The sequence below is a fragment of the Balearica regulorum genome, chromosome 1 (assembly GCF_011004875.1).
Source record: "Balearica regulorum gibbericeps isolate bBalReg1 chromosome 1, bBalReg1.pri, whole genome shotgun sequence".
Lineage (NCBI taxonomy): Eukaryota > Metazoa > Chordata > Aves > Gruiformes > Gruidae > Balearica > Balearica regulorum.
Genome location: NC_046184.1, coordinates 158,834,419 through 158,859,681, shown reverse-complemented (window position 1 = coordinate 158,859,681; position 25,263 = coordinate 158,834,419). Strand labels below are relative to the sequence as shown.

Sequence of the window (25,263 nt, the reverse complement as noted above, 5' to 3'; positions counted from 1 at the left end):
TCTCCTAGAACTGGACCAGAGAATAATTTTCTTCTCATCATTTAAAACAGAAACGTAATCGAAGAATTTTGACAGAGATTCACTAAGTTTTGAAATGAGAAGGAGAAAATGAACAAGACAAATAGCATGAACGATAGTCCAGCACTATGGAGCTGAAGTACAGTTTTATACTGTGGAGGACTGCATCCTACATATCCCATGAAAATTTGGTGTCCCTTGTTTCTTGAATGGCTTTAATCTAAGCCTATGATATCTTTATAGCATGCAGTAAATGGATAAGACCTGACACTGGAAAGTCTTAGAGCAACTTTATGAAGATCTATTGATATCACAATTTAAAGATTAAAAATGACAGCCACCATTAACAGTTTTGCTTCCTAGAGTAGCTCTGGCAAGTCTTAAAATTACTTGCAGCTATTGCAAGCAGCTTGTTTACCCTCAGCTCATCTAAAGCTTTTAATGAATCCAGAGTTAGTTGATATACATCAGGAACTTAAGACATACAGTGAACCAATGAAAGCATTATATTTTCCTCTTCTGTTATCCATATGACTATCCAGACACAAAGGCTTATACTTAACATAAGGAGCATTCTGAAACAATAGGTTATTGAATACAGTTACCTTGTTCAATACACTCCTTTTTTTTTTTTTTTTTTTGGTGTTAATGTTGGTAAAAGTGCCAACTGCTTAAAGCTTCACTATTGCGGATGTTCTGGTTTCAGAATAATGCAGGCTCTTGCACTTTAAATATCAAACCACAGATGGTTTGGGCTGCAGATTGTAACTGTGCTTTACTCCAAAACCTGAATTGTTTATGGTTTGGTTTTCGTAACAGGGAGAAAGGGAGGAAGAAGGACTTTTTCAAGACATTGTTTTCTTTTCCCTAGCACAGTCCTCTTAAAAATGGCTTGCTTTCCAAGGAGTTATTTCCCTCCCAACAGGAAAGTACTTTGCTTTTAATAAGTTATGCATGATAGTGCGGCAAGCAGTTCACAGTCCGCTGGCTAGCTGCCATGTGAACATGTTCTGTGAGAAACCAGGGTTCTGCATGGGGAAAAAAAGCCATGTAGAGCCTTAGTTAGTTTATGTGCTTTCATTTTAACAGAGATGAAAATAATTGCTTTTTAGAGCTCTCTTACAGCATGTAACTATATTTTCTCATTTCCCAAATCCACATTAAGGAAAACATTTTACTTTTGTACTGTTTCAAGCATCCCATTTCAATTATCCTTCATACAAGACAAGGTAGACTTCCTTCTCCTACTGGAACCAGGCTTAGGTAGAACTTCTTGGCCTCACTCATGGTACTGGAGCACATGGGCTTCAGTTTTGCTGACAGTCAGATTTGGACTTATTTTCTCTCTATGAGCAGTTCTAATCACTTTGCTAGCCCTCACCTCTGCAAAGCTCTCACAGCAGTTTAATTATCAAGATTTCTTGATTAAAACAAAGGTAAGGATCAATGCAGAAATATTTATTCTTAGCAGGTCACAGTAAAAAGTTCAAGAAAAATAAGCAGGCCATTTAGTTCAGGTTGCTTTCTTCATTTGTTCTGCAGACAATAATACAAAAAGACAGCAGCAGGAGTGTCTAGCGAAGCTATAAAAATAGCATGTATTTTCACTAGCTAGAAATCCAGTGAGCTGTTTCAGTTTTTAGAACTGCTTTACATGAAAAGATGATGAGTATGTGGAGGGCAAGAGTGTATGGAAACCAAATTTCCCAGCTTAGTATCTAGAAACAGTTAAAAAGGCAAACAAAACTGGAAAGGTATAAATATACAGATAGACTGCTTCAGCAAACATCATGAATGTATATTCAAGAGGTCGGTAGCAAAACCTTCACCTTTTCTTCCCGTTCAACTGATTTCAACAGAACGACAACAAAAAAAAACCCCAAACCTGAAAATGAGTTAAAATTTGCAACCATCCCCAGCACTGAAAGTAGAAACACGCTATGTGTGAGAGAGACCAACAAAGTAATGAAAGATTAGGTTGCAGACCTGACTTCTGTATTTAGTTCTGGAAAAGATCAGTGTACTGCTCATTTTTATCGCTTTGCCAGTGTGACTTCCATATTGGGAACCTAATCTGTGTGAAAGCTTTCTTTCACATCACAAACTTCAGCAGTAAGTATATGCATTGGACACAGAAACACTGATATTGAATTATTAGAAGGACGTTTTAGTCCAAAAGAGAGAAGTGACCATTCCCAGAGCAAGGGCCAACTTTAGAAAGGAGAGACACCTTGAAAGGTTTCAAGGAAACCAGCGCTGCATCCGTGAATTTATGGAGACTCTCTTAATAAACAGATGGTTGTTTTGCAAATTTGCAACAATGGGAGGATGAGTAAATCCCTTGACAATGATCGTGGAGAAGCGACTACAGGCAGTAACAAATGTATGATCTAATGTACACAAAAGACTGCACTAACTGTGTCTGGATATGAAAGAAAAAGAACAAGTAGCTGAGAAAGTGGGAACCACAATGATGACGGCTGAGGGGAGAAAGGTGCCAAGCGTATTGGCAAGAATACTACTGGAGTGCCATAGTAAATTAAGAAAAAAAAATAAAAACCCCAGCATCTTGATATTGATGCAGCAACACCGGTTAATATATCATTTCAGGGAATATAAGATGGATATCCTCAACATCATTGGCTGTGCAGTGAGAGCCTTATTCTCTGGGGAAGCAATTACTTCTATCTTTGTCATTTAAGACCAAACATAACTACAAAAACTTAGTAGGGTACATTAAAATGTGTCAGAGCCACACTTCTGCTGTATTGCCATAGCAAACAGTGGATGTCTGGTTTCACACAGACCACACTGCCTTTTCCTCTGAGCATGCTGCTTGCTCCGCAAGTGAGTCAGGACCTGTATTTCCTTCTGAGCCAAGCCAGATGGAAATTGGAAACCTCTACAAAGATCCTGTCAAATTTGCGCCACACACCTTTAGCAAACCGTCGTGGTTTAACCCAGCCAGCAGCTAAAACAACCACACAGCCGTTCGCTCACTCCCTCCTTGCCCAATGGGATGGGAGAGAGAACTTGTGGGTTGAGATAAACACAGTTCAAGAGGACAGAAAAAGGAAGATACTACTACTACTACTACTACTACTACTACTACTACTACTACTACTGATAATATACAAAACAAGTGGTGCACAGCACAATTGCTCCACCTGGAAGCAATGGTCAGCTAGTTTCTGAGTCACACTACCTACCGGCCCACCCCCCAGTTATATACTGAGCATGATGTCATATGGTATGGACTATCCCTTTGGCCAGTTGGGGTCAGCTGTCCTGGCTGTGACCCCTCCCAGCTTCTTGGGCGCCCCCCACCTTCTGGTTGGCAGGGCAGTGTGAGAAGCTGAAAAGTCCCTGACTGCTTGGCAACAACTAAAAACATCAGTGTGTTATCAACATTATTCTCATACTAAATCTAAACCACAGCACTATACCAGCTGCTAAGAAGAAAATTAACTCTATCTCAGCTGAAACCATGACGCTAACTGACGTGCCGACACCAGGGTTCTGCTATTTTATGAACATAAGTTCTCTGCTGTGAGTGAAGAGAGATGACTAGCTTTGAATGTTCACTTATCCTTCTATCTTGCCATTATCATCTAAGTCCCTAACCTAAATTAGGACCCCAACCTAGGAATTTCAGTAAGATGCCTAGTGTTAGACACCGTGATTTTGGGCCTCGGTAATGTAAAAGCACCGATATGATTAAATATCAATGAAACGCAGGTTCTGAATTCATTAAAGTTGTCGATTCATGTCATTTAACTTTATCCATTGAAACTCAAGCTGTTTGCCTAATTAGTTGTCTAGAGTCCTGCTGTAACAGAAAAAGAGAGCACCCACCCTGGATGGGATGAATCATTCCCTGGAGGGTAACTATGACTACAGGCAAGCGCAGATGACTAGCTTAGACTACATGACTAACTTTTTGCACAGCTAACAAGGTGACATGAATCCTATCGTTTCACACTTTAGAAATTTCCAACTTTTATCCAAAATAATGAGAATTTTTTTTCCTCATATATAATTGTTCCAAAACTTGAGGATAGTTGCTTCTAAACTTCTGAGTGTTGGATTAACTATAAAAGCATTAAAACTTCTGTTACGCTGCTTACTGAGTAAGCACATAGAATTCTCATGATTTACTTTTTTCAGTGTATGTCAGAAGATACTCTTACCTCTTTCTTAAAAATAACCACATTTTTTTAAGTAAATGCACAAAGTTTTTTATTCTTGGGAGATTTCTTTACCATGGATAAAAATGTGAATCAAATTGCTCTGAGTTAGATATGAAAAGCACAGACACTGGAAATATTTTTTAACTGCATCAAAATAATTGCATAATCAACAACTGATTGCACATGAATTTAAGATCAAAGCTACAAATTGTGCTGCTTCTCTCCAGCTCACAGACAAATGACACTGAATACTATAGGAATCACAGAAAAGAAATTTTATGTTTGCTCTGGGGATGTAAGTTTGAATTGTTTGGCACGTGAGTACTGCTTTAGTTTAATAAAAATTACAACTCCACAAGCACCCGAGTATCCGTGACCCTCCTAAAATCAACAGGTTGCTATGGTGATCAGAGTCCTGCAACACTGAAAAAGTATTTTATTTTACTTAATAAAAATGTCTGATATTAATCTTTTATTCAAATTCATTTTACTTCAGAGAAAAATGTAGAACAACTCAGCACAATCTCTTTAGACACTAACTTGCTTTGTCTTGACTGACATTAACCAAAATTTCACTTATGCAGTCTTGCATGAAAGGGGAGCAGTGTCAAATTCATATTTACAATATTTGTTCCGGAATTATCTTGAACAATGTTCAGAAAACATCAGGTACTTTCCCTTTAGATAGTAGGAGACCAAAAGTTTCATTATAAATCAGGGATTTTCTAACTTAAGTACTGAGTAATGAAGAAGCAAAAGTAACTGTTTAGTGAGAAAACAAGAAGTGTTAATTGCTCTGTTTCCCTGACAACAAAACCAGAAAAAAACAAGGTAGATTTTAAGACCAGAGGGATTAACACTGAAAAATGAATACTTTTTTTTTTTTTAAATTATTATTCTTTTCAAAGACCTCTGTACCCTGCTGCTGTAGTTTTGGATAATTAGGTGGTAGTGGATCCCAGTATAGACCTCTTCATGCCCTCATCACCACTACGACCAAAAAAAAAAGAGTAGTATGGAACTAGATTCCATGATAATTCTGCCATTTTCAATGGCAACCAATTAACCTTCTTTGACTGCAATTGCTCCTTCTTATGAGACAGATTCTCTAAGGGTTTCCTTTTATGCTTTTGCTATAAAAATCCCATAAGACCACCAACATTTGTTGAATTGTCTCTTTTTAACAAAGCTTCCAAGCATTTCAAAACCTGACCCTGAACCACTGACATCAAATTGAGCTGTTCAGACATTAACCATTGTCAAAATCAAGAATCTATCACAACAGACAAAACCAGCAAAGAAGCTATCGTTACCTCCAAGCTTCTTTGTTTATGAAAGTTTCTGGTTTCAACATCAAATAGTTTAAAGAGAGATTTAAAAAAAGAAAAAATTAACATGGTAAACAACTGTTACTTTTAAAAGCACAGAGGTAAAATAATTCTAAAGGCAGGATTTTTTTTTAAACTATATATATACAATAAATAGATACATATATATCTGCAGCCTCCTGTATTTGCTGCTTTGATATGGATTCAAGGGGAAAAAATCTTGTATATATTTCGTGATGTGGAGCAGAACTGGAGGGAAAAGAGCATGTACATCTGACAAATACGTTCACCGGTGACAATGAGAATTTCATTAAATTAGAAGAACAATGTCCCTACTGCATACTCTTGTTTACTTCTCCAAGAATTTCTGTTGCTAGGTAGTAAGCTATGTATTGGGAAAATATTTTTAGTAACGAATGCCATCTGTACTCATGTTGTGAGCGTGCACTAGTGAGCACAGACAGGAGACGTGTGATATGACAGAAGTCTGGTCTTCCTGAAGGGAATATTCCTTTGAAGCAGCAGAACTACACTTATGTGAGATTTCAACAATTTAAAGTGGATGGATGTTCCTGACTGATTTGAGGGGCCTAAGCATTAGAACAGACTTGGTTTGATTCCTTGCCATACTGGGAATTTATGTACGAACCCAGAGATGTCACTTCTTCAAGTGTTGATTCTCCAGTAGTAAAATATGGACACAATGATCTTGTCTGATATAAGCCATAAGATAAACCCTGTTATTCCTGTTATTAAAAACCCCACAAAGTTGACACAAAAGACATCTTGGAATCTTGGTAGAAGTAACAGGCAGTAGGATCCTACAGAATCAGAATATACAGAATCAGGCAACGTATTATACAGACTCACAGTAGGCTGCACCACTGAAAGATTGGTGCTATTGTTACAGAAAATCTACTGTCGATAAAGTGAATAAGGTAAATGCATATACAAACAGCATAGGATCCCTCTGTATTAAAACTGCATGCTAACTGGAAGAAATACTCTGCATACCTGTAGATGAGGATTAGAAAGTAACTTCACTATGCAATGTAGTATCAGAGGCCTGAAGACAAACAGTAATAATAGTGGGAAGCCTTTGTTTACCCTCATGTATGTTTACGAAAGGGTAGAAAAAAGAGATTAGCTTTTTATTCAGCAGTGGCTCCTCACTGACCTATATAGTCAGAGAACACCTAAGTGAAGGAAGAAGCACCTCCTGGTTTAGTACTGAGGAAGATCTAGTTCATGACATAAATATCAAAAAGCTATTCTGTAACAGGGATAAAAATGCTCTTAAATTCAGATTTTTTTTTTTACAAGTAGAAGGTCAAAACCATCTACTACATTGAATTTAAAATAAAAATTAATTACACAAAATAATAGAGCTTTTGCAAATAAATTTAAAGGAACGGCCAAATGACAGAAACTGGGGGTGAGGTGAGTATGGAGTAACTTTAAATATTCTGTTTTAGAAGCACAGAATACATCTACCACCTACACAAAAACTTCAAGAAGGTCAAAAAGGCCAGCAATGTCAACTGGAGTGCAAAGAAGGCTTTTAAAAGTAAATGGTATGTTTCAGAAAGGGAAGCTGCATGCTAAGCGAAGAATAGAGGAAAAAAAAAAAACCCATAAATTCTGGCAGGTTTTTAACAAAACAATAATATGGCAGATCATGAAAGATTTTGAGGGACTACTTTCTAAATAAATAAAATCTAATAAGGAAGGTTTTAAGAACATACAGAATGCAGCAAGATCCGCAGAGTCTGAAAGAGCAACAGACTCTGAACTGAGAATGTTCAGAAAAATAAAACTGATGAAAGAAGGCAAAAGGAATAGTGTCGACCACAGAGGAGGTCAAAGAAGACCCTAAACCATGCCGAAGACTAATCTCCAACAAAAAATGTCAGGAGAAGAGCTTTTGGAAGATAACTGACACGAGGTCAATTTGTTACTCTCAAAGACCTGATAACACTCACTCAAGACTTCTTCAGGATCTCAGATATAACAACGCTGACAAGCTAGCAGTGAATAACTTGTCACCTAAATAAACTCGGTAGCTAGAGAAAGGAAAGTGGCAAATGTGACTAACTTTAAAAAAGGGCTTCAGGATAGACCATGGAAAATTAGAAACTAGTCAGTCTGACTTCATATCTAGGCAGATTGATAGAAATGTAGTAACAACAGAATTAGTGAATATATGGAAAATATAATGGGAAAAGTTTACACAGGCGCTCTAAAGTCATGCTTTCCAAGCTGTTAAGAGTGCTGAATTTCTAAAAAGAAAGTCCGAACTTTACCACGAAAGGCAAAATAAACCAAAGAAATCAAAGAAATCCTTTCAGTTTCTTTTTAACTTTGGGGCAACAGTTTATGGAGAGGGTGGAGAAGACAGGAATAAAAGAGAAGAAAGTTAAGACTGTAGCCTGAAGATTTCATGTGCGTAAGATCTATATCGTCCACATAACTGATGCACCAAACACCACAGAAAGGGGCCTCACGGGAAGATGAGCAGGATAAATCTCTTACCTGGAGGTTAAGTAGCATGTTAGGGTCAGTCTGGATTGCTGCAAAGGATCAAGTTTATTGCACAGACAGATGGTGACTATGAGCTACAGTACAACCCATTTCCACTTGACTTGAGCTATCATGGCAGACATAGACGAGAAGATGAGACATGTGGCAGAGGATGGGAGACGTATTGCAAACGAACGGAGCTGTAAGAATACGAAGAATGATTCTGTTCTTAAACCAGCTGAATGGTGTCTTGGAAAAACAGATTCTATTCCTGTGGTGCTAAGTAAATCACTTAAATTAGTCTTTTATGAGTTTTATGTTTGTTCTAGATGCTTATGAGGGGTATCATAAAAAAGTCAGGAAGGAGATTAATAGTTTTGTCTTTGTAGCAAAGCTTGAATATTGTGGAATAAATAATGCACAGAGATCACACACTGTACAATAAAGAGAAAAAATATCGACTAGTGGCTTATTAAAATGAGCTCTATCTACTCTTTGCACTAAATGAGGCCACACTTTTGGAAAGAATATTATGTAATGATGTAATTAAAACCTGAATCCTGATATATATCCTTAACTAAATTTGCACTGGCAAATTTAATTCTAAAAGTTTACCAGCTTTTAAATACATTATTTCACAATCTTACTTATAATCTCCTAGTAATTTAATTTAGTTTTGCTTTGATTTATTCATATTTAAACACATTTACTGAACCAACATGAATACCAAGTGTTTACATATCATTTTACATTTTAGAGTACATTGCGAATATTAACTAATTAGTCCTTTCCCAATAATAAAGATAAGTAATATTATTTTTCTTATCAAGTTCAAGAAAGGAATTAGGTCATAATTAAGAAGGACACATCCCAAAAGGGATTATTAGCTAGGTGTGATTTCTGGCCTAAATATATTCGCCTGCCTTCCCTGAAAATCATTCAATATTTCATCATCTGAAAATGCCCTGGGCCTCAAGCTTTACAGCCATTAAAGGCAGGGAAAAACTGAAACATGAGGATGGAAATACTTTTGAGAGCATTACATTTTCACCATTTTCAACCAATGTCTTTTACTTAACAGTGTGAATTATTTGATTCTTCCCTTGGAACACCATTCAGCTTTTAATTATAGATGTCAAAAATTTTCCTGTGCAGCAATACAGATCTATTTCTTTATAGAAATGGTCTTGATTAAAACATAACAATTACCTCACAATCCTTCTCCTTCTTTCAGTTCATATTTTTTAGTGGAGAATTCAAAATATCATTGAATTAAAAACTCTTTTTGCTTTATCTTTTGAGATAAGACAACCAATATTTCAGTATAATAGCGCACAGTCACTATCAGCACTGAGCCTGTGATACCATCACATTTACCCCACAGGACACTTTCTGTTCTAGACGCTCAATCAGTTGTACAATCATTCCAGTAATTCCACATGATTCAGCTCCAAGAACCAACCTCTTACCTCCTTTCACCTTAGGCATTTTTAAAACATGCAACACTTTGTATAACATTAATTTGTTTGGATAAAATACCAGAAGGGAATACATTCACTAGTACTGAGTAACAGTCTTTGAAGAAAGGCTGCTGTTTAAAGCAACATTTCAAAAGCATAGATACAAGTGAACCAGTGTCAGCCACCCTGGACATCTTTATATGTCATAATGGTGTATAATGCATATACCATTATGCTAGTCAACCAAACTGGTATGTCCCACGGCAAAGTGCTGTCCTCTGGTTAAATACCCACCTGGGTCATGGAAACAGACTATCAGTGTCATCATGGTGCCACACTGCACGATAGCTAGAAGGTCTGGTGACCTAGGCAGTGGTTTTACTCTGGCCCAGCACCACACTCATGTAGTTATGCTGCTGCCAGTCTCAAAGCTATTTTAATTCTATTTATGTCTTTTACTTGAGTGTGCTCTACTGCTGTTACGGAGACAGGATTCCTACCAGGCTAACAAGGCTTCAGGCTGACACAGTGGCAAGCACTGCAAGTGGTGGCCTCTCATCATTGCTTTTTGTTCCCCAGTTCCAGACTGGACTGCTAAAACACAAAGCCATACTGCTGCCCTTTCAGAAGCAAAGGTGTAGACTTTTAAAGTGGTTTATGAATTGAAGATGTTAAGTTTCACAGAAAAGCCACAGGATTTCATCCCTTAAGCTCTTCACTTCAGAAAGTTGATTTGTGCTCCTATCATCTCACGCGGACATTATGAAAATTTTCCTGTAAGATTATCAGTATGATATGACATTGCTTACCATACATCTGACCCACTTTCATTTCAGATCATTTTACCTCTTGAGACAGGTAAGGAGAAAAATGAATAAACTTGATTTGGTCTAGTCAGTTTGCATACTCAAGACTGTCTGGCCATCCCAAAATGATCTATAAGATCTCTCATTTCACTTACGTGAGCCGATTAACTGAAATCCAGTATTCATATTTCTTTGTGGCAGAAAATACCTGCCCTTTTAACTTATTTCAAGTTTGCAATACATATGGATATTTAATACTGCACAGCAAAAGCAATATTGATTTCTGTACTGAATTCCATAAAGACAAATTTAAAGGAACTATATAATATTCTCATTTGTCAGTGCCTTGAAGTAACAGAAGATTGGGAAGCAATATTAGCTTGACACATTCTACTTATTCAGTAAGCATACATGAAATGTACAATCTCTAAATCCAGAAATGGTAAGTGTATAGAAAATGAACACAACGAATACAAACAAAATAAATGAACAAACACATCACTTTTTAGTTTTAAAACTAAAAGAAAAATAATATACAAGGAAAAATGAAGTAGCGGTTGTTTGGCACATTAGTTTCAATGTAACGGTTCAATGTAAAATAACTAAATTGTCTGGGTGATTGTTTTTCAAGAATTGAAAGAACATAATTCTACAACAATTGCTGATGCACCTGAAAGATGAACAAAACCAGCCAACGATGGGTGAAAGAAGGCTACAACCCAAATATTACAAAAGAGGTTCCTACATATTAAGCTCTCAATTTGCTATTTCGTGCACGAAACAGGCAAACGTTGGTGATTTTGCTCTTCTTTGTGCAGATTAAAGCACAGCTATATATTTATGTAAAAGCTACAGATACCTTTCTCTCTGGTGGTTTGCTCACAAGGTCACAATGGCCAGCGCGAACTCTCTAGTTACGCTTGTTTTATATGATTGTCATTTGGGGTTTCAAGCATGAGAGAATGGCTTCTTGGTAATCTTGGTCCCCAAATCTGGAGAATCAATCGATCAAGTTAACTTTGCCAAGCATCTTTAGCACTGGCCTAATACATTCAACCTTGTCCTTTTTACTGCTTCCTGTCTGGGGACCCTTGCTAGTCCTGCAGTGGTGCTACGGTGTGCTCATAAAGCATCACACAGAATCATAGAATGGCTTGTGTTGGAAGGGACCTTAAAGATCATCTAGTCCAACTCCCTTGCCATGGGCAGGAACATCTTTCACTAGATTATAAGCAAAAAGATGAACTAGCTGTGATTTTAAAATTATTTTAGTTACATAACTATCTAAATTGACTTTCATCAGATATTTAAACCAATTTCTAAATCTCTTTTACAATCTCTTAATTTCTATCAGATGGTGAGACGGTCAACTATCTAACAAAATACTGCTATTCTCTTAAACAGCTACTGTTTTGTTCATTTTAATGAAGATGTGTCCCATCTTTTACCATAAAACCACCGGTAAAGTAATGCTTTATTGAAACTACTTCCAAGCACAATAAAAAATGTTCTTACTTGTTTAAGTTTCTTCAGATCTTCATCAAGTTCCAAGTTGTCCAAAATAACAGCAACAAACAAGCTGAGTAGAATCTATGAAACAATTGCAAATTATTTGAGCTTGTTTTATTTTTCTTAAGAAGTACTATGAAATGACATGGAAAAATGAGGGCCCTACTGATGCAAATGGGAATCTTGCCCTTTACATCTGTTGAACAAATATCACCTGCTACTATCTGTCTGCTAGCCATTTTGCAAGTAGTAAATTGGTTTTTAGCTTATCATACAATTATATGAACTTAAAAATTTTGAATTCTAGGTTTTATAACCAATGCATTATTTATGTTTAACAATATACCCATCAAAATGTATTTCACATGAAAAGAAAATTAAATTAATCAGAAATAATGAAAAAAAAGAAAGACAAAGCAGAATCCTAAACCAGCTTGTAAGCCGAAAGTGCTTTTCAATTAAGGTGCAAATTTTTAGCACAGAAGCCAGCTAACACTAATTTACTTTAAGGGCTTGCTCAATGCTCAGGGTGCCTTTGTGCAAAGTAGCTAACTCCACGTTGAAGGAAAAGTTAGCTGCCTCATTATTTGCATGCATCGGGAGCCACAGTATAGGAAACTTATGCACTTTCATTTACTATACATTAAATATTGTGTAGATATGCCTGTAGGAGGAAGAATCCCAGGGTTTTAGTCTCTGAGGTTCAAGGCAAGTATCCTCAAACATACTGAGCTTCTACAGGCAAGTACCACTTTCCTAGAGATATCAGAAGGAATCTAAGCTCTTTTAAAAGAGTTACAGGTCTAAAATATTTCTGTGGTCTTGGACCACTGATTGACAACCAGAGCAGACCTATGTGCCCACCACTGTTGTAAATGAAGTGTAAGTTTACCTGTTATTCAATCACACTGGAAAATTATTCCCCACCTATATGGAGGATGAAATTTAAGTAGCTTAGTACACCAGACAAGAAGTTTGGAACTCAAACTGCACCTGAGCTGGGTGTCTGGACCTTGTTCCAGAACAGGATTCCTATTCCCTCCATGAATAAAGGTACAGAAGACACAGGAAGGACTCTCACCCATAAATTTCTGAACTGTCAGTGCTCAGAAAGAGAAATGTTCTTTTAACAGGAAACTGGCTTTAGGAATATGTAGAATTTCCTGCAGCTGAAAAGACATATTATATATGCCACATACTTAAACAGCATCTTATACAGTTTTCAATGATCTGACTACTACGAACAGTGGAAGTTAAAGAGGCCTTCAGAACGGCAAAGCAAGACAGAATTCTGATAAAATACACAATCCCTGGCACAAACTACTTCGATCCCTAATTGCTGATGAACAGTTTCGCTATCACTCTATCAGGATTTTACAGTATGGTGATTTTTTTCTTCAGCTACTTCATACAGTCTATGATGCTCCACTGATGCAGCTGAGTACCTGCAGCTCAGAGCATACCAGTTAAGGAAGCAGAGTTCCACAGTAAAAGGAAGTATAGTACTCATTAAACACGTCACCACTTACAGTCTTGCTGCTTCATGCACAGATATTTATCAAGGCATCAAGACTTTCATTAACTCCCTTTCCACTTTTCTTCAACTAGAACCAAAGGCGATGTACCACAAAAGAAAAGTTAAACGCAAACTTGTTATTTGTTTAACTTCCTCCGCTGCCATCTCAACTAATAACAGTCCTCACTTCCAACAGAGGTTTTGTTTTTTGAGCTTCAACTTTTCTTTGCCTTCTAATGTGAAACCTATTCATTTCTTTCCAAGGCTCTACAGTCTGCTTTGCCAAATGCCTGCAATTATCACTTCTCAGTTCTAATCCTCCCCACCTCTTCTGGCTGGTGAAAGTCATTTCTTCATTCAACTTCACTCTTGTTATTCACTGACGGCTGTTTATTCTTAGAACTCTACTTTTTGGTTTCAGGAGTGTAACCATAGGATAGGGGCTGTGAAACAGAAACTATAGAATCAGGTTGAGGTAATTAGTTTATAACCAAGGTAATAGGTAATGAAGCTAACTAACCATGGCAAGTGGCAAGGTGACTGTGGCAAGATACAATGCTGCTATGTTCCTTGTACAGTCCCTACCCAACCGGACAATAGGCCTGGGAATATTAATCTTATAAAGTAAGTTGCTATGGACAGGTGCAGGTGCACCTCTATGGATAGGTGCAGGTGCACCTGCAACAAGGATACTGCGCATGCCTGCATGAAGGAGGTCATCCAGCGGACATGGGTGCAAGACCACTGACAACCACCAGAGACCCCTGAGGACCACCGACTCAAATCACTGAGCATGCGTGACGGGGAGGAGAATATGGAAATGGATTCCAAGAAATGATTATCCTAGGACTGCCTTTTCTGAGAAAAATGATGAATATGTATGTTTTGATCCTACATAACCTGTGTGTTGGTGATCACCTGGCATGCACGTTGGGTGGAGCTATCCCCCGTGCATCCAGCGCTGCAATAAAGAATGCCTGCCTTTTAACACTACATTGGTGTTACGAGGTTTATTCCCGGATTTCGGTGACAGGAGCAGCCCAACCATTTTCGTGCTCCTTTACCAATTCCACATTATTTTCTTTCTTCAAGCTTCTTTTGCCTCCAGACAACTCTGTCCTACATAGCTTTTCTCTTCGAGGGTCTGAGGAAGATCTTAGAACCAAAACTGATCACTTAGTAAGGCCAGGTAATTCTGAGAAGTCATCTTAGCAGAGTTTCTTCATCCATGTGAAATTTGCATAAGTGAATGAGAAGAAATGTGTACACTTATGAAGCAAAGCAAGGACTGTATACTTAAATGCAAATTTCCTGTAAAAGGACTGAGGATGGTGTACAGAAAAGTGACTTCACTCTTAGCAAAATCAGTGCTTTGAGTAAACAAATGGAGAAGTCCTAGATGACTCTTTCAAAACATGAAACATAATTCAGAATACTAACATTGCTCTTACAGCTAAGGTGCTTTTCAATTAAGGTGTGAATTTCTAGCATAGAGGCTACCTGACACTAATTTACTTTATGGACTTGCTTAATGCTCATCTAAGAGATAAAAACAGATTCCAGTTCAGACAATGTTCTTGGCCAAGAATCAGAAGATCAGCAATAAGATTCTCTAACCAGTAACTGCTTTCAAATACATGATCAAACCCCACTTCCTTTTTGCTTTCTATTCCCACTTCCCAAAGAGACTTAAAGATCGCTTCAGCATGGAAAGTTGCTTTTTCACACCCCAAGGACTCCTCTGACCCTTTCGAGCAAATTACATGTCCTATATACCTGCTGATACATACATTTCTTTGGCTTATTCTTTAATTTGGTTAAAGAGCATCAAATGCACTTCACTGCCATTTATAAAGTGGTCAAGATTTCAATCCATATGAAGGAACCCACTCCACCCACAATTACAGTCAGATTATTCAGTCTTTAGAAGTGAAACAGGACAACTGTAAAGTAAAAGAAGTAGATGGAAGCTGATGGAGATTGTATAAATAGTACCTTATGTAAGTAGATAACTGAGCAAAGAAAGAAAATGGAATGAAGAAAGTGAAAATAAGAATAACTGTATCAAAAACTGCAGTGAATGCAAAATACAAAATGAGGAAAAGTGGGAGTCAATTAAGGGTGCATAAAATGGTTATTCCCCTGATTGTGGTATTTTCTCTGTGTTGGTATTCAAAATACAGTACCGAGCCCTTATTGATATAGGATATCCAAAAAGCTGTTTTTCTTACTATTTTCTCTATTAAAAAATGTAATCATCCCATTTGAAATGCATACAGAAAAAATGTTTTTTCAGACATAATCCCCATTTCCATACACATGCAGGAACTGCTATATTAGTTCTTATCCTTTTACTCCTTGATATACTATATCATATATTTTCTATACATTGATTTTGCATCAGGCAATAGGAAAGTAGTAATTTCTATTCAAGAGTTTATATCCCCAGGCTTTACACTTCTCACTTTAATTACTGCTGCAAAGAGAATGCAATGGAAGCTGAGGAGACCGTTTCTACATGATAAATAAAAGCACTTGCTTAACTCTGCAATCATTAGAACTGTGAAGGTACAAGACAGTTAACAATTGTATTGGTAGTCTAGCAGTGTGACTTGGATCTTACAAAGAACACCTCACACCAGAACAAAGGCCTTATGCCACATGGCTGAAGGGTAAATTCTGCCACACCAAAGAACTTATCCTAGAGCCCTCTAAGCTGAAAAGGAGCATCACAATTAGTTTTAACTAGCTGAGAAAAACAAGTAATACAAGAGCTAGAATAATAATTCAAAACAAAGAAAAGCACAGCACGTTTGCAAGTGAAGACTTACCAGAGTAGCAAAAAGATGATATAGTATAAAATAAATAGCAACTACTGGTGCCCACATATGTCCTACAGCATTCAGTGTCTGATCCATTACATCCACCCATCCTTCCTGTGTGAGAATCTGGAACATTGACATGAATGCCTGCAAGAAAAACAATTACATATTATCAATTCACAAATTATATTAATATGGTTTTATTGACACACTCCTCAAGTTGAGCAACCTGTTTTGGTTTGTTTTTTAAATCTTAATAAACAAATGTATTTCAATTTTTAAAGTCAGGTGAAATGCTATTCCAGATCTGAAAGAGAAATAAATAGCTTAACTTTTGACTGAACTGTAATCTGCAACTTGTAAACATGGTCCTAGCTCCATTAGCCCATGTGATGAGCTTTGTGGTTTCCTCCAGGTCTGACAAAATAGGAGACATCAGAGATCACTGTTTTGAACGTTATACTGTATTGTCATTTTTTGATTATGCTTATTCTTTTGTGTTACTTTCTAAATATACCTATAATAAAGTGTTATAACTAAATGCGACCATAAATTTATGTTATGTTAATAGCAGAAGCATTCTAGGCACCCCCCAGGTGAAACTAACCCATACAGGGTAAGGTCCAAGAACTTCCACCCGTCTCAGCCAGATTCTTCCCCTATACATTTTGTAAATAACATTCTTTGTGGAACTGTTCCTGTAACACTTTCAAATCCCTTCAAGACCGAGGGCACACGTCAAAAATAGAGGGAATAATGGAAATGTTTCAACCAACTGTCTTTGCTGATAGGACTATATGAATCCAGATAAGCCTAGAACTCAGATGTCTTAGACCTTTTAAAACTCAGCTTGAGCCTACAGCACAGAGCAGAATCTAACTCAACATGAACAACGTGTGAGCGTGATGTGTACATCATACACAGACACTGAAGACCGTGCTCTGACTCAGCCATAGATGGTATCAAACTGAAGTGGGGTTCTTGAGTTTTAAATCTCTCAATGAGGCCAAACTGTTGCACAAGTTTCTTTTGCTTTTCCCTGACACCAAAAATACTCTCTCCAGACAGCAAGGATCAAAGCTGGTATCTTACTGAAGTTTAATACATAACAAAAAATGTGTTAGAAACTGAAGACATTAACAATGCAACTTCCAGATAATAGGATTCCTCGGATTCAGAATGTTGACACAGTGATAAAGATATATTACATTTATGCTCCGTGTGCCTGACATCCCCAGCAACAGCAGCTTAACACAGTAACGCACTTGGCACAAAGAGAACAGGACTCTTCTTGTCACACCCATGAGAAAACAGCAGTACCTGGAGAGCCCTTCACATCAATTTACCCTAAGCCCAAATGCATGCTGGAAAAGCTGAAAACATGTAGATATATAAGTTTATGTCCTTGAAAAACAATAAAATGGGTTCTAATCAATCTTTTAAAGCTACTGGCAAAACTAATTGAGAGGGAGACTTCAAGTTTATATGACTGATATTCACTACAGGCAAGTACTTTGCTTGGGCACCTTATCAAGTTTGCAGAGTTTTTCAAACAAAACAATGTATTCTCTAAGTAGTCTCTCCCAATGCAAACAGGACCCTTAAGGCTACACCCACACCCTTAAGGGAGTCCACTCCAGGCTGTGATTTCTACCCTGCCATACAGGCCAATTTACTCTAGAGCAGACCGTCCACATACATGCATACAGCACTTGGTCCTGCATCTCCTCCTGGCCCTGTGTGATGTCCATATGGCCATAAGATTAATTTAATATTTGGTGACAAGAAGCTGGTTCCAACTATCTGAAATAATAATAAGGATGTGCCTGCTGGCTCTCACAAAAAAGCCCACACCAGAATCCATTCTTTCTTATCGCTGCTCTGCTCTGTGGCACTCTGAAGCAGACAGAAGCAGGAACACACTCTTTGGCTAAGACCAAGGAGCCTGAGAGCTATTTTTGCAGTTGCTTTTCAGAATTAAATCACACTAATCAATTTTTCAGAGATGATTAAGCCTACAAGTCCAAATCACTCACAAGAAGTGAAGCTAAGGTCTACATGGAACAGATCAAGGCATCCAAGTGAGCAATCGCACACATTGGGAGATGAAGTCAAACTTAAGACTTTAATTTCCACGTGAGCAACATCTTCAGCAAACGTAATGTCCCAACCTTTCCTCTGAACACACAGATTCCCACAGAGAACGAAGACTAGCATAAACTAGAAGCAGCAGAGAAAACTGCTTGCAACCACTTTTCTGTAACATTCTTGATGCCAGGTAAAGTCTTTGCTATGTCACGTGTTATGACAGCCCAAATACGGGGCCTGGCATTTGCACAGTGCCCTCTACATTATGTTCCTGCCGATAACTTTGACCTTAACTAGCATGCTGCTGACCTGCGGGCAGACCCTCCCTTCGAATTAGTGCCCCCCCACAACCACATGTGCAGACTCCTTACACTGTGCAAAATTACAAACTCTTATTAGCGATTCCTTTAGCTAATAAATCATGATGAGGGTCCTGCAAAAAAAAAAAAAAAAAAAAACCCCAAAAAACCCCCAACCCTAACAAGTGTTATCTAGCTCTGCAAAATACCTCCCCATGCTAAACATGCAGAGAAGGAAACATTTGGGATCTTTAGCTAGGAGGGGCTTTCTGTAGCCAGAGGAGCATGAGTAAAAGAAGCAGGAAATTCAGCCTCCTTTACAGCTACCAGCAGGGCTTGAGGGTGAAGAAGCCAGCCACCCCATCAGTGCTCAGCACCGCTTCCCAGCTTTCCTTCGTGAGAGGGAGGCGAGGCTAAATTGGGCAGTTGCTGTTTCCCCGCGCTCAGAGCATCTCTGGAGCCAGGGAGGTGGCTGGTCCTACCCGGCCGGTGTGACACTCCATGCTGAAATATCAGGTGGGCACTACCTGAAGTAATACACCCCACTGCTGGCTTTAAAAACATCTGAGGGACTGGATAATTGAACCAGTGCAGTATCCTTTCTTCTGAATTGCACTAAATTACCATAGTTTATTGCTTTTTAAAAAGACATATTTTAATTAATTCTTCAAAGTATAAAGATACCTCCAATACTATGTATTAATGTGGAGCCCTCATTAATACAAGCCCTAGATTAATTTGGAAAAAACATTCTTTTAACATCATAAAAATCTAATCTTCCATCTAAAACAGTTGTCCATAAAACATATGGTTATATATGGTCTTTCAATTTAATGTAACATTTTATTATAACATTAAAGTCCAGTATATGACAAAACATTAGTTTTAAGAAAACAAGGCAGTGCACAATGTATATGTGCTTCGCACCCAGCAATCTCCTTTGGAGCAAGTTATTTTTAGCTGAAAGGTATACTTTCCACTGTTTATTTTAAAATTAATTTGAAATGCAACTAGCTGACAGAATCAACATCTGTGAAGATGAGACTTAGAGATTTATGCAAATGGTGATTTTCTGAATTAATTTGGGTTATAGAAAAGACTGTCAATTTCTTTGAGTATTTATGCCCTATTACTTAATTAGCTGTTTTGATGATGGAAGTCAAACTACCTTTTTATTTATAGTGGAAGATTGGCAAAGGTTTGGTGGAACACATGAGCTGAAGTGTCAGTTCTGGTATCTTGTCCAACTATTACAGGGCTGGTGCCACACAAATTACTACTTACTTACAGTTATCATGTACCTGACTTGTAGCTGCTGCTTGTCCATAAAATATTATGGGCCAAATCCCAATGGCCTTATTCATGGAAGCAGTCCTACAAGCAGTGGGATCACTTCCGCAAATTAAGCTAACAGGATTTAGGCCAGTGGTGTGAAATGCTTGCAATCTGTTCTACCTGTGTAAACTTACCTTCTTCTCCTAACATGGTCATGAGTGCTCAATAACACCCTGAGAGAAGAGTAGCCACCCTGTAAAAATGTGGCAGTGGCACTGAGATTGTAACTGCATCAGAGAATTACGACTACATTGTTCAACTTTTTTAATGGATGATGCTTACGTTGACCTAACATTTCACAACTTGAGCTTTCTCCAAGCTCAAGGCTAGGAGCAAAGTCCTGGTTTTGCTGAAGACTGGGGCATTTTGCTGCTGAGATCAGTCGGGCCTGGCTTTTGTCTTGCGTTGACCCATTTTAAAGCATTACCAGCTCTGCAACTTGTGACACTGACTAGTCAGCACATGGCCCCAAACCCCAAGAGAAACCAGAAACATGGAAGTCAGAGACACTAACAACATGCTTTGTTTTCATACAGTGATTTTTAACATTTCTTAGCGGCCATCTTACATGGATGCCTTTACACAGACACCCTCCCACCCCCAATTCCTTCTCTGGGGGGCCCAGCCACCCCCCATCTTTCTCATGGCTCAGTATGTGCAGCCCAAGAAGATGTGCAAAAATAGAGATGGTGGATCGGTTGAAAACAGCATGACAAACATCTATGTTTTTATAGTTAGCATTAGAGAGAAAGCCAGTCCATTTGGGAACTTGCAATGGCCAAAAGAAGGGTGAAATTTGTTGCCATGGCAACACTGAGCTTGTGCCTATTGACTGTTGTCAGGAAACCATGTGAAAACATGCAATTTTAGAGGCATTAGCGAAAGGAGGAGGTCTACTTGTTCCAAAACCCATACTGTGCTTTCTTATAAAGCACTTCTGGTTTCAAAATGATTTTAGGTTTTGTCAGTTTCAGCGCAGAAGGCACTTTAATGTACAAGCTCAAAATTTAAGCCTCTGGTGTCACCATTTTCGTTAGTGTGCTTGTCCTCTCTCTATTTAGAACAGAAGGAGTCCACAGCCACAGTCCTGGCAATTTTAGGGTTGCTCTTGAGGGCAAGCCCCTAAAAATTTATTGTAGCAAATTCTGCTGATGCAGACCTCACACCATCTCCTACATTATATAGTAATGCAAATATATCTTCAGTCGCATTTTGAAAATAATATAATCCAGACGAACCCAAATTGCACATTTTGTAATTGTCTTATTGTAAAGTGATGAAGTGCTCTTTACTCAGAGCAGATCATCGGGAATCCCCCAGCCTTTGCTAGGAAGACACGCTCCTTTGGGGGGACACCATCACTCACACCATTAATCACGATTTTTGAGTACAAAATTTTCACTGACTCTATTACCCTATTAAGAGATGTTTCATTAGAAAATTACAAAAAGAAACCACAGGCTACAAAGTATACTTCTGAACCATTCATTATGAGGTGAATATGTATACAAATAAACAGTAACTAAAAAATAAGGAGAGTAACTAAAAAATAGGGAGAGACTCTTGCTTCTGGCTATCATATAAGAAGTATTGAGAAGATTTCAACTCTGTATTGCTGGAATACTCCTTTGTTATTGGTAGTTGGTCTTCTGTTTTTCTAAAACTTAAGTCAGAAAATAGAACACAAGTTCAGAGATTTTCTGTTTGTAAAAAACTGTATAATTTACTGGAGTAAATGTTTTCTCAGTCTTCAAACATTTATTTTAGTATATACATGTATCTGTTAAAATTCACTATGATGGCTCTTACTGAGGCCTAAATGGCCTCAGATTGAAATGTAAAAAATAATTTAAACATTGAATAACATCTTAATATATTTTGGCAATGTTTTCCTGCAAGAGTATCTTTCTCAGGTACTTATACCAACTTATCTAGTTAAAATGTACAGATGGTTGTAAATCTGTCTTGTCCTAGTTCTACTACAATAACTCTTTCAGGAATGTCATTGCCATTTTGCACAAATAATAAAAATAATTCTAAACCCTAATTCCATGATGATTTCAAACTTGCAGTTGGAAGGTTTTTTTCAGAAGTTATACATGGGAGTTGGGCATACAGTAAGGTAGTACTATCACTCAATTTAGAGACAGAGGCCTGATTTAATTGGAAAAGCTTAAGTTTTATTATATTCTTTTTGCTTTCTTCAGCATTTAAAAAATGAATTATACTGAATTCTTAATGATCCTACTGGCTGCTTTTCTAAGCACGTTTTCCGAAAGAGAAAGCACAGTATTACATTATTCCCTGTGGGTAGGTATATTTTGTCTTACATTTGACGGCCAGTTTCTCATACATCAAGTCCAGGTTGCTAATTACAAATTGTTGCCTAGCCATTTTGTTTGCTAAATGCATGACCCTTGAGGCTGCCTTATTCATTGTTATTTAATTGTACCAACCAATGCACTTTCACTAAAATAGATACATTGGACAACCAAACCGGAATGACAGAAACAAATAAATTGTCACTGGAACCAATCCATGTATACTCAGTCTAATCCATTATTAAAGAAATAGCAGTATTTTAATTCAGAGCAGTGTGCTTCAATAAATACATTAGCTCCAATTTCCACTGATTTTCAATGTTCTGTTCTGAATTAACGCAACACCCATAAATATCCATTATTTATACCCAAAAGGCAAACACTTATTTTATCAATACAGACAGGTTTTATAGCCCTGTGTAAAACAAGCATTCCTGTACTAATCAAGAACAACCACTTTTACAATATGAAAATATACATTATGTGTAGACATGTTTTATATAAATTTTGTACCTATTATTCATGATTGTGCATGAATCCTCTTTCTGTAACATGCAAGAGTACTGTTAAGCTGTATCCTTTGCCATGTCATCATCAGGGTGCACACATAAACTTTCTCTGTATTCCCTCAACAGCAGAAATAGAATACTTAACCCAAAGAAAGACAAACTTCACTACTGAAGGACTACAGGAAGACTGTTACACCCAGAAAATACAATTCTTTTATCCACACATATGAAGATAAACTGTTCCATGGTTATCAGAAGGAAAGGAAGACCACTAATGTAATAACAAATAGGATATATCAATGATAAGAAAATAATAAGCAGCAAGTAATCAATACATTTTATACTTGCCCGTGGGAAGGTTGTAAATCTATCCAGTTCTTCCACAAAGCAAAACATCTGTAAACTGATTGCTGACATCACGATTAAAAGGCTTGCAGTAAATACCACCAAACTCCCAAGTTTTTTTCCTGGTCCAAATATCTTATACACAAAGTCCTCTAAAGCAGGAGAAATTTTTATAAGCCGAACTACTCTAAGAACCTGCAAAGAAAGAGAAAATACAACTGTATTAATTATTTGATTATCATATTAATCACAATTTTTCACAGGAGCAGACCCTTCAAGGCCAAAAAGGGACTTGCAGCCTTGTAGCCCAGTAAATATCAGGCTGCCACTGCTTGTAACAGACCACAAGTTGTGTGTTAGGTTAAGAACACAAGCCCTGGAACCTGTGTGTACTTTGCTTTGCCTGTACTTATCCTGGCCTGCCTGGAGATTTGTTTCAGCTATTAAAAGCAGTTACCTAATGACCAGGTAACTGTTAACCTATTTTGTCTTTTGCTTAGCTTTTGATGATTGTGTGGTGTAATGCTTATTGTCACATCTCTTTTTTTCTAACATGTAGTAATAACAAGCTGTAATTTTGCATAGAATGAGCTGTCTATGACCCTTTCATAACATGCAGCATCGAGTCGTACAGGCATGGGATGACAGCGGAGGTCTTGAGAGTACAGGCATGGGACGATACTGAAGGTCCCCAAGGCTGTATTCAACTCACCTATCACCAACAGTCATCACAGAAATGCAGTTGGGTAAAGCTGGTTTTGGGGTAACAAAGGGAACAAAGACATAGGCAAAACACACCACAGGAGGTAAGTAAATCTGAATGTAATGTGGAATTACAGACCAATGAAGGTTTATAGTGTGTTACTACACATAAGAATGGCTTCAGGCAAAGGTCAAAATATATCAGTCTAAATTTAGCAACTAAGAATCCATTGCAGTGTTAGGTAAATTGCTCCAGTTTGATTATCACTACTGTTAAAAGTTCATACTTATTCTAAATGGACAGGGTCTTGAACAGTCTTTGAAGAAAGCTCTGCTTTGAGCAGCAGGCTAGATGAGATGAGAGGCCACTTCCAACCTAGATTTTTCTATTATCCTATGTTTTTTTTGTTACACCAGATTACATATTTGCATAAAGAACTGCTAACTCTTCTTCCACAAGTCATCTTTCCGTTTCAGTGACCCAAGACAAAACTTCTTGGCATTGTGTACTGTATAACCTAGGAAGTTTGGTAATGAACGTATTTTGCTATTTCATACTATACACAATGATGGAAATTTTGGGTGGCATTTCTCAATATCAGAGGTAACGGCATTGTGTGCCTCTGACATACTCGACATAACTGACACTTCTCAGTATCGTAGTGGCAGCAGAACTGTGATTGTGTGTGGAGCTCCTGACTTATTCACTGCTGCCTCTACCTTGGAAAAGCTGCTGACAGCTCTGATCCTCCTATTTCTGCCACTCATGGTGGCACAAACAGTGACATAACATCAGTATCAACAAGAGGCAGTGGCAGCCACAGCAGTTGCTGGAGACAACCGACAGGAGCATATGAGGCAAGTGAGATCCTGCAGTTCTTAGCGAAGAAAAAGTGTCTCTAGCCCAAGGTATTGCTAATATTTCCACAAGAATCATATTGAAACTGAAAGGTAGGAATTACAGTGCAATTATAGACTGACCGGATGTACAAGTCAAATACAATTACTGTGCTGCTTTTGGAGAGAAAATAAGTTTGACAGAAGGATATGGTATTGTTTACAGAAAGGCTTCACTGTACCTTGTAGCTTGCTAATAATGTACACCTTTGCATTTTGCATTAAATTCATCTCCCTAGCTATCCATCAGGTACGCAGAATATGCTAGTCATCTAGGCTGTACTGTCAAAGGAGGGAGAAAGAGAAAGTCAACTCAAGAGAGCAACTTGTTCCAAACACACACCAGACCCCTTGTGCGAGATGGGATGAGCCTTCACTGTCTTCAGTAGTTTAAAAGGGTCCTAGATGTAGAGGTTACACTGGGCAGCTTAACTTTCACAACATTAGAACAAGGTGAGATGATAAGGTTCGTTCTTTCACATTGGTACCATGAGCACATTACATATAATCTGAGTACATGAAATTGGTTACCAAGACACTGACAGACAGTGAGAGGAGCGAGATTTCCATGCACTATGAACATATAAACATGGTGTCT

At 37.8% G+C, this 25,263-nt stretch overlaps 1 protein-coding gene across 6 annotated transcripts in view; it reads right to left on the bottom strand.

Moving 5' to 3' along the window:
• The window catches only part of NALCN (sodium leak channel, non-selective), a 244,939-nt gene that overhangs the window by 84,457 nt on the left and 135,219 nt on the right, over positions 1 to 25,263 (bottom strand). For all 6 annotated transcript variants that reach the window (XM_075740769.1, XM_075740787.1, XM_075740816.1 and 3 more), the window contains 3 exons: positions 23,070 to 23,261; positions 16,179 to 16,316; positions 11,838 to 11,912 (listed from right to left, as the gene is read on the bottom strand). In XM_075740769.1, the coding sequence (XP_075596884.1) occupies positions 11,838 to 11,912; positions 16,179 to 16,316; positions 23,070 to 23,261 (405 nt within the window). The remainder of the gene's footprint in view (positions 1 to 11,837; positions 11,913 to 16,178; positions 16,317 to 23,069; positions 23,262 to 25,263) is intronic.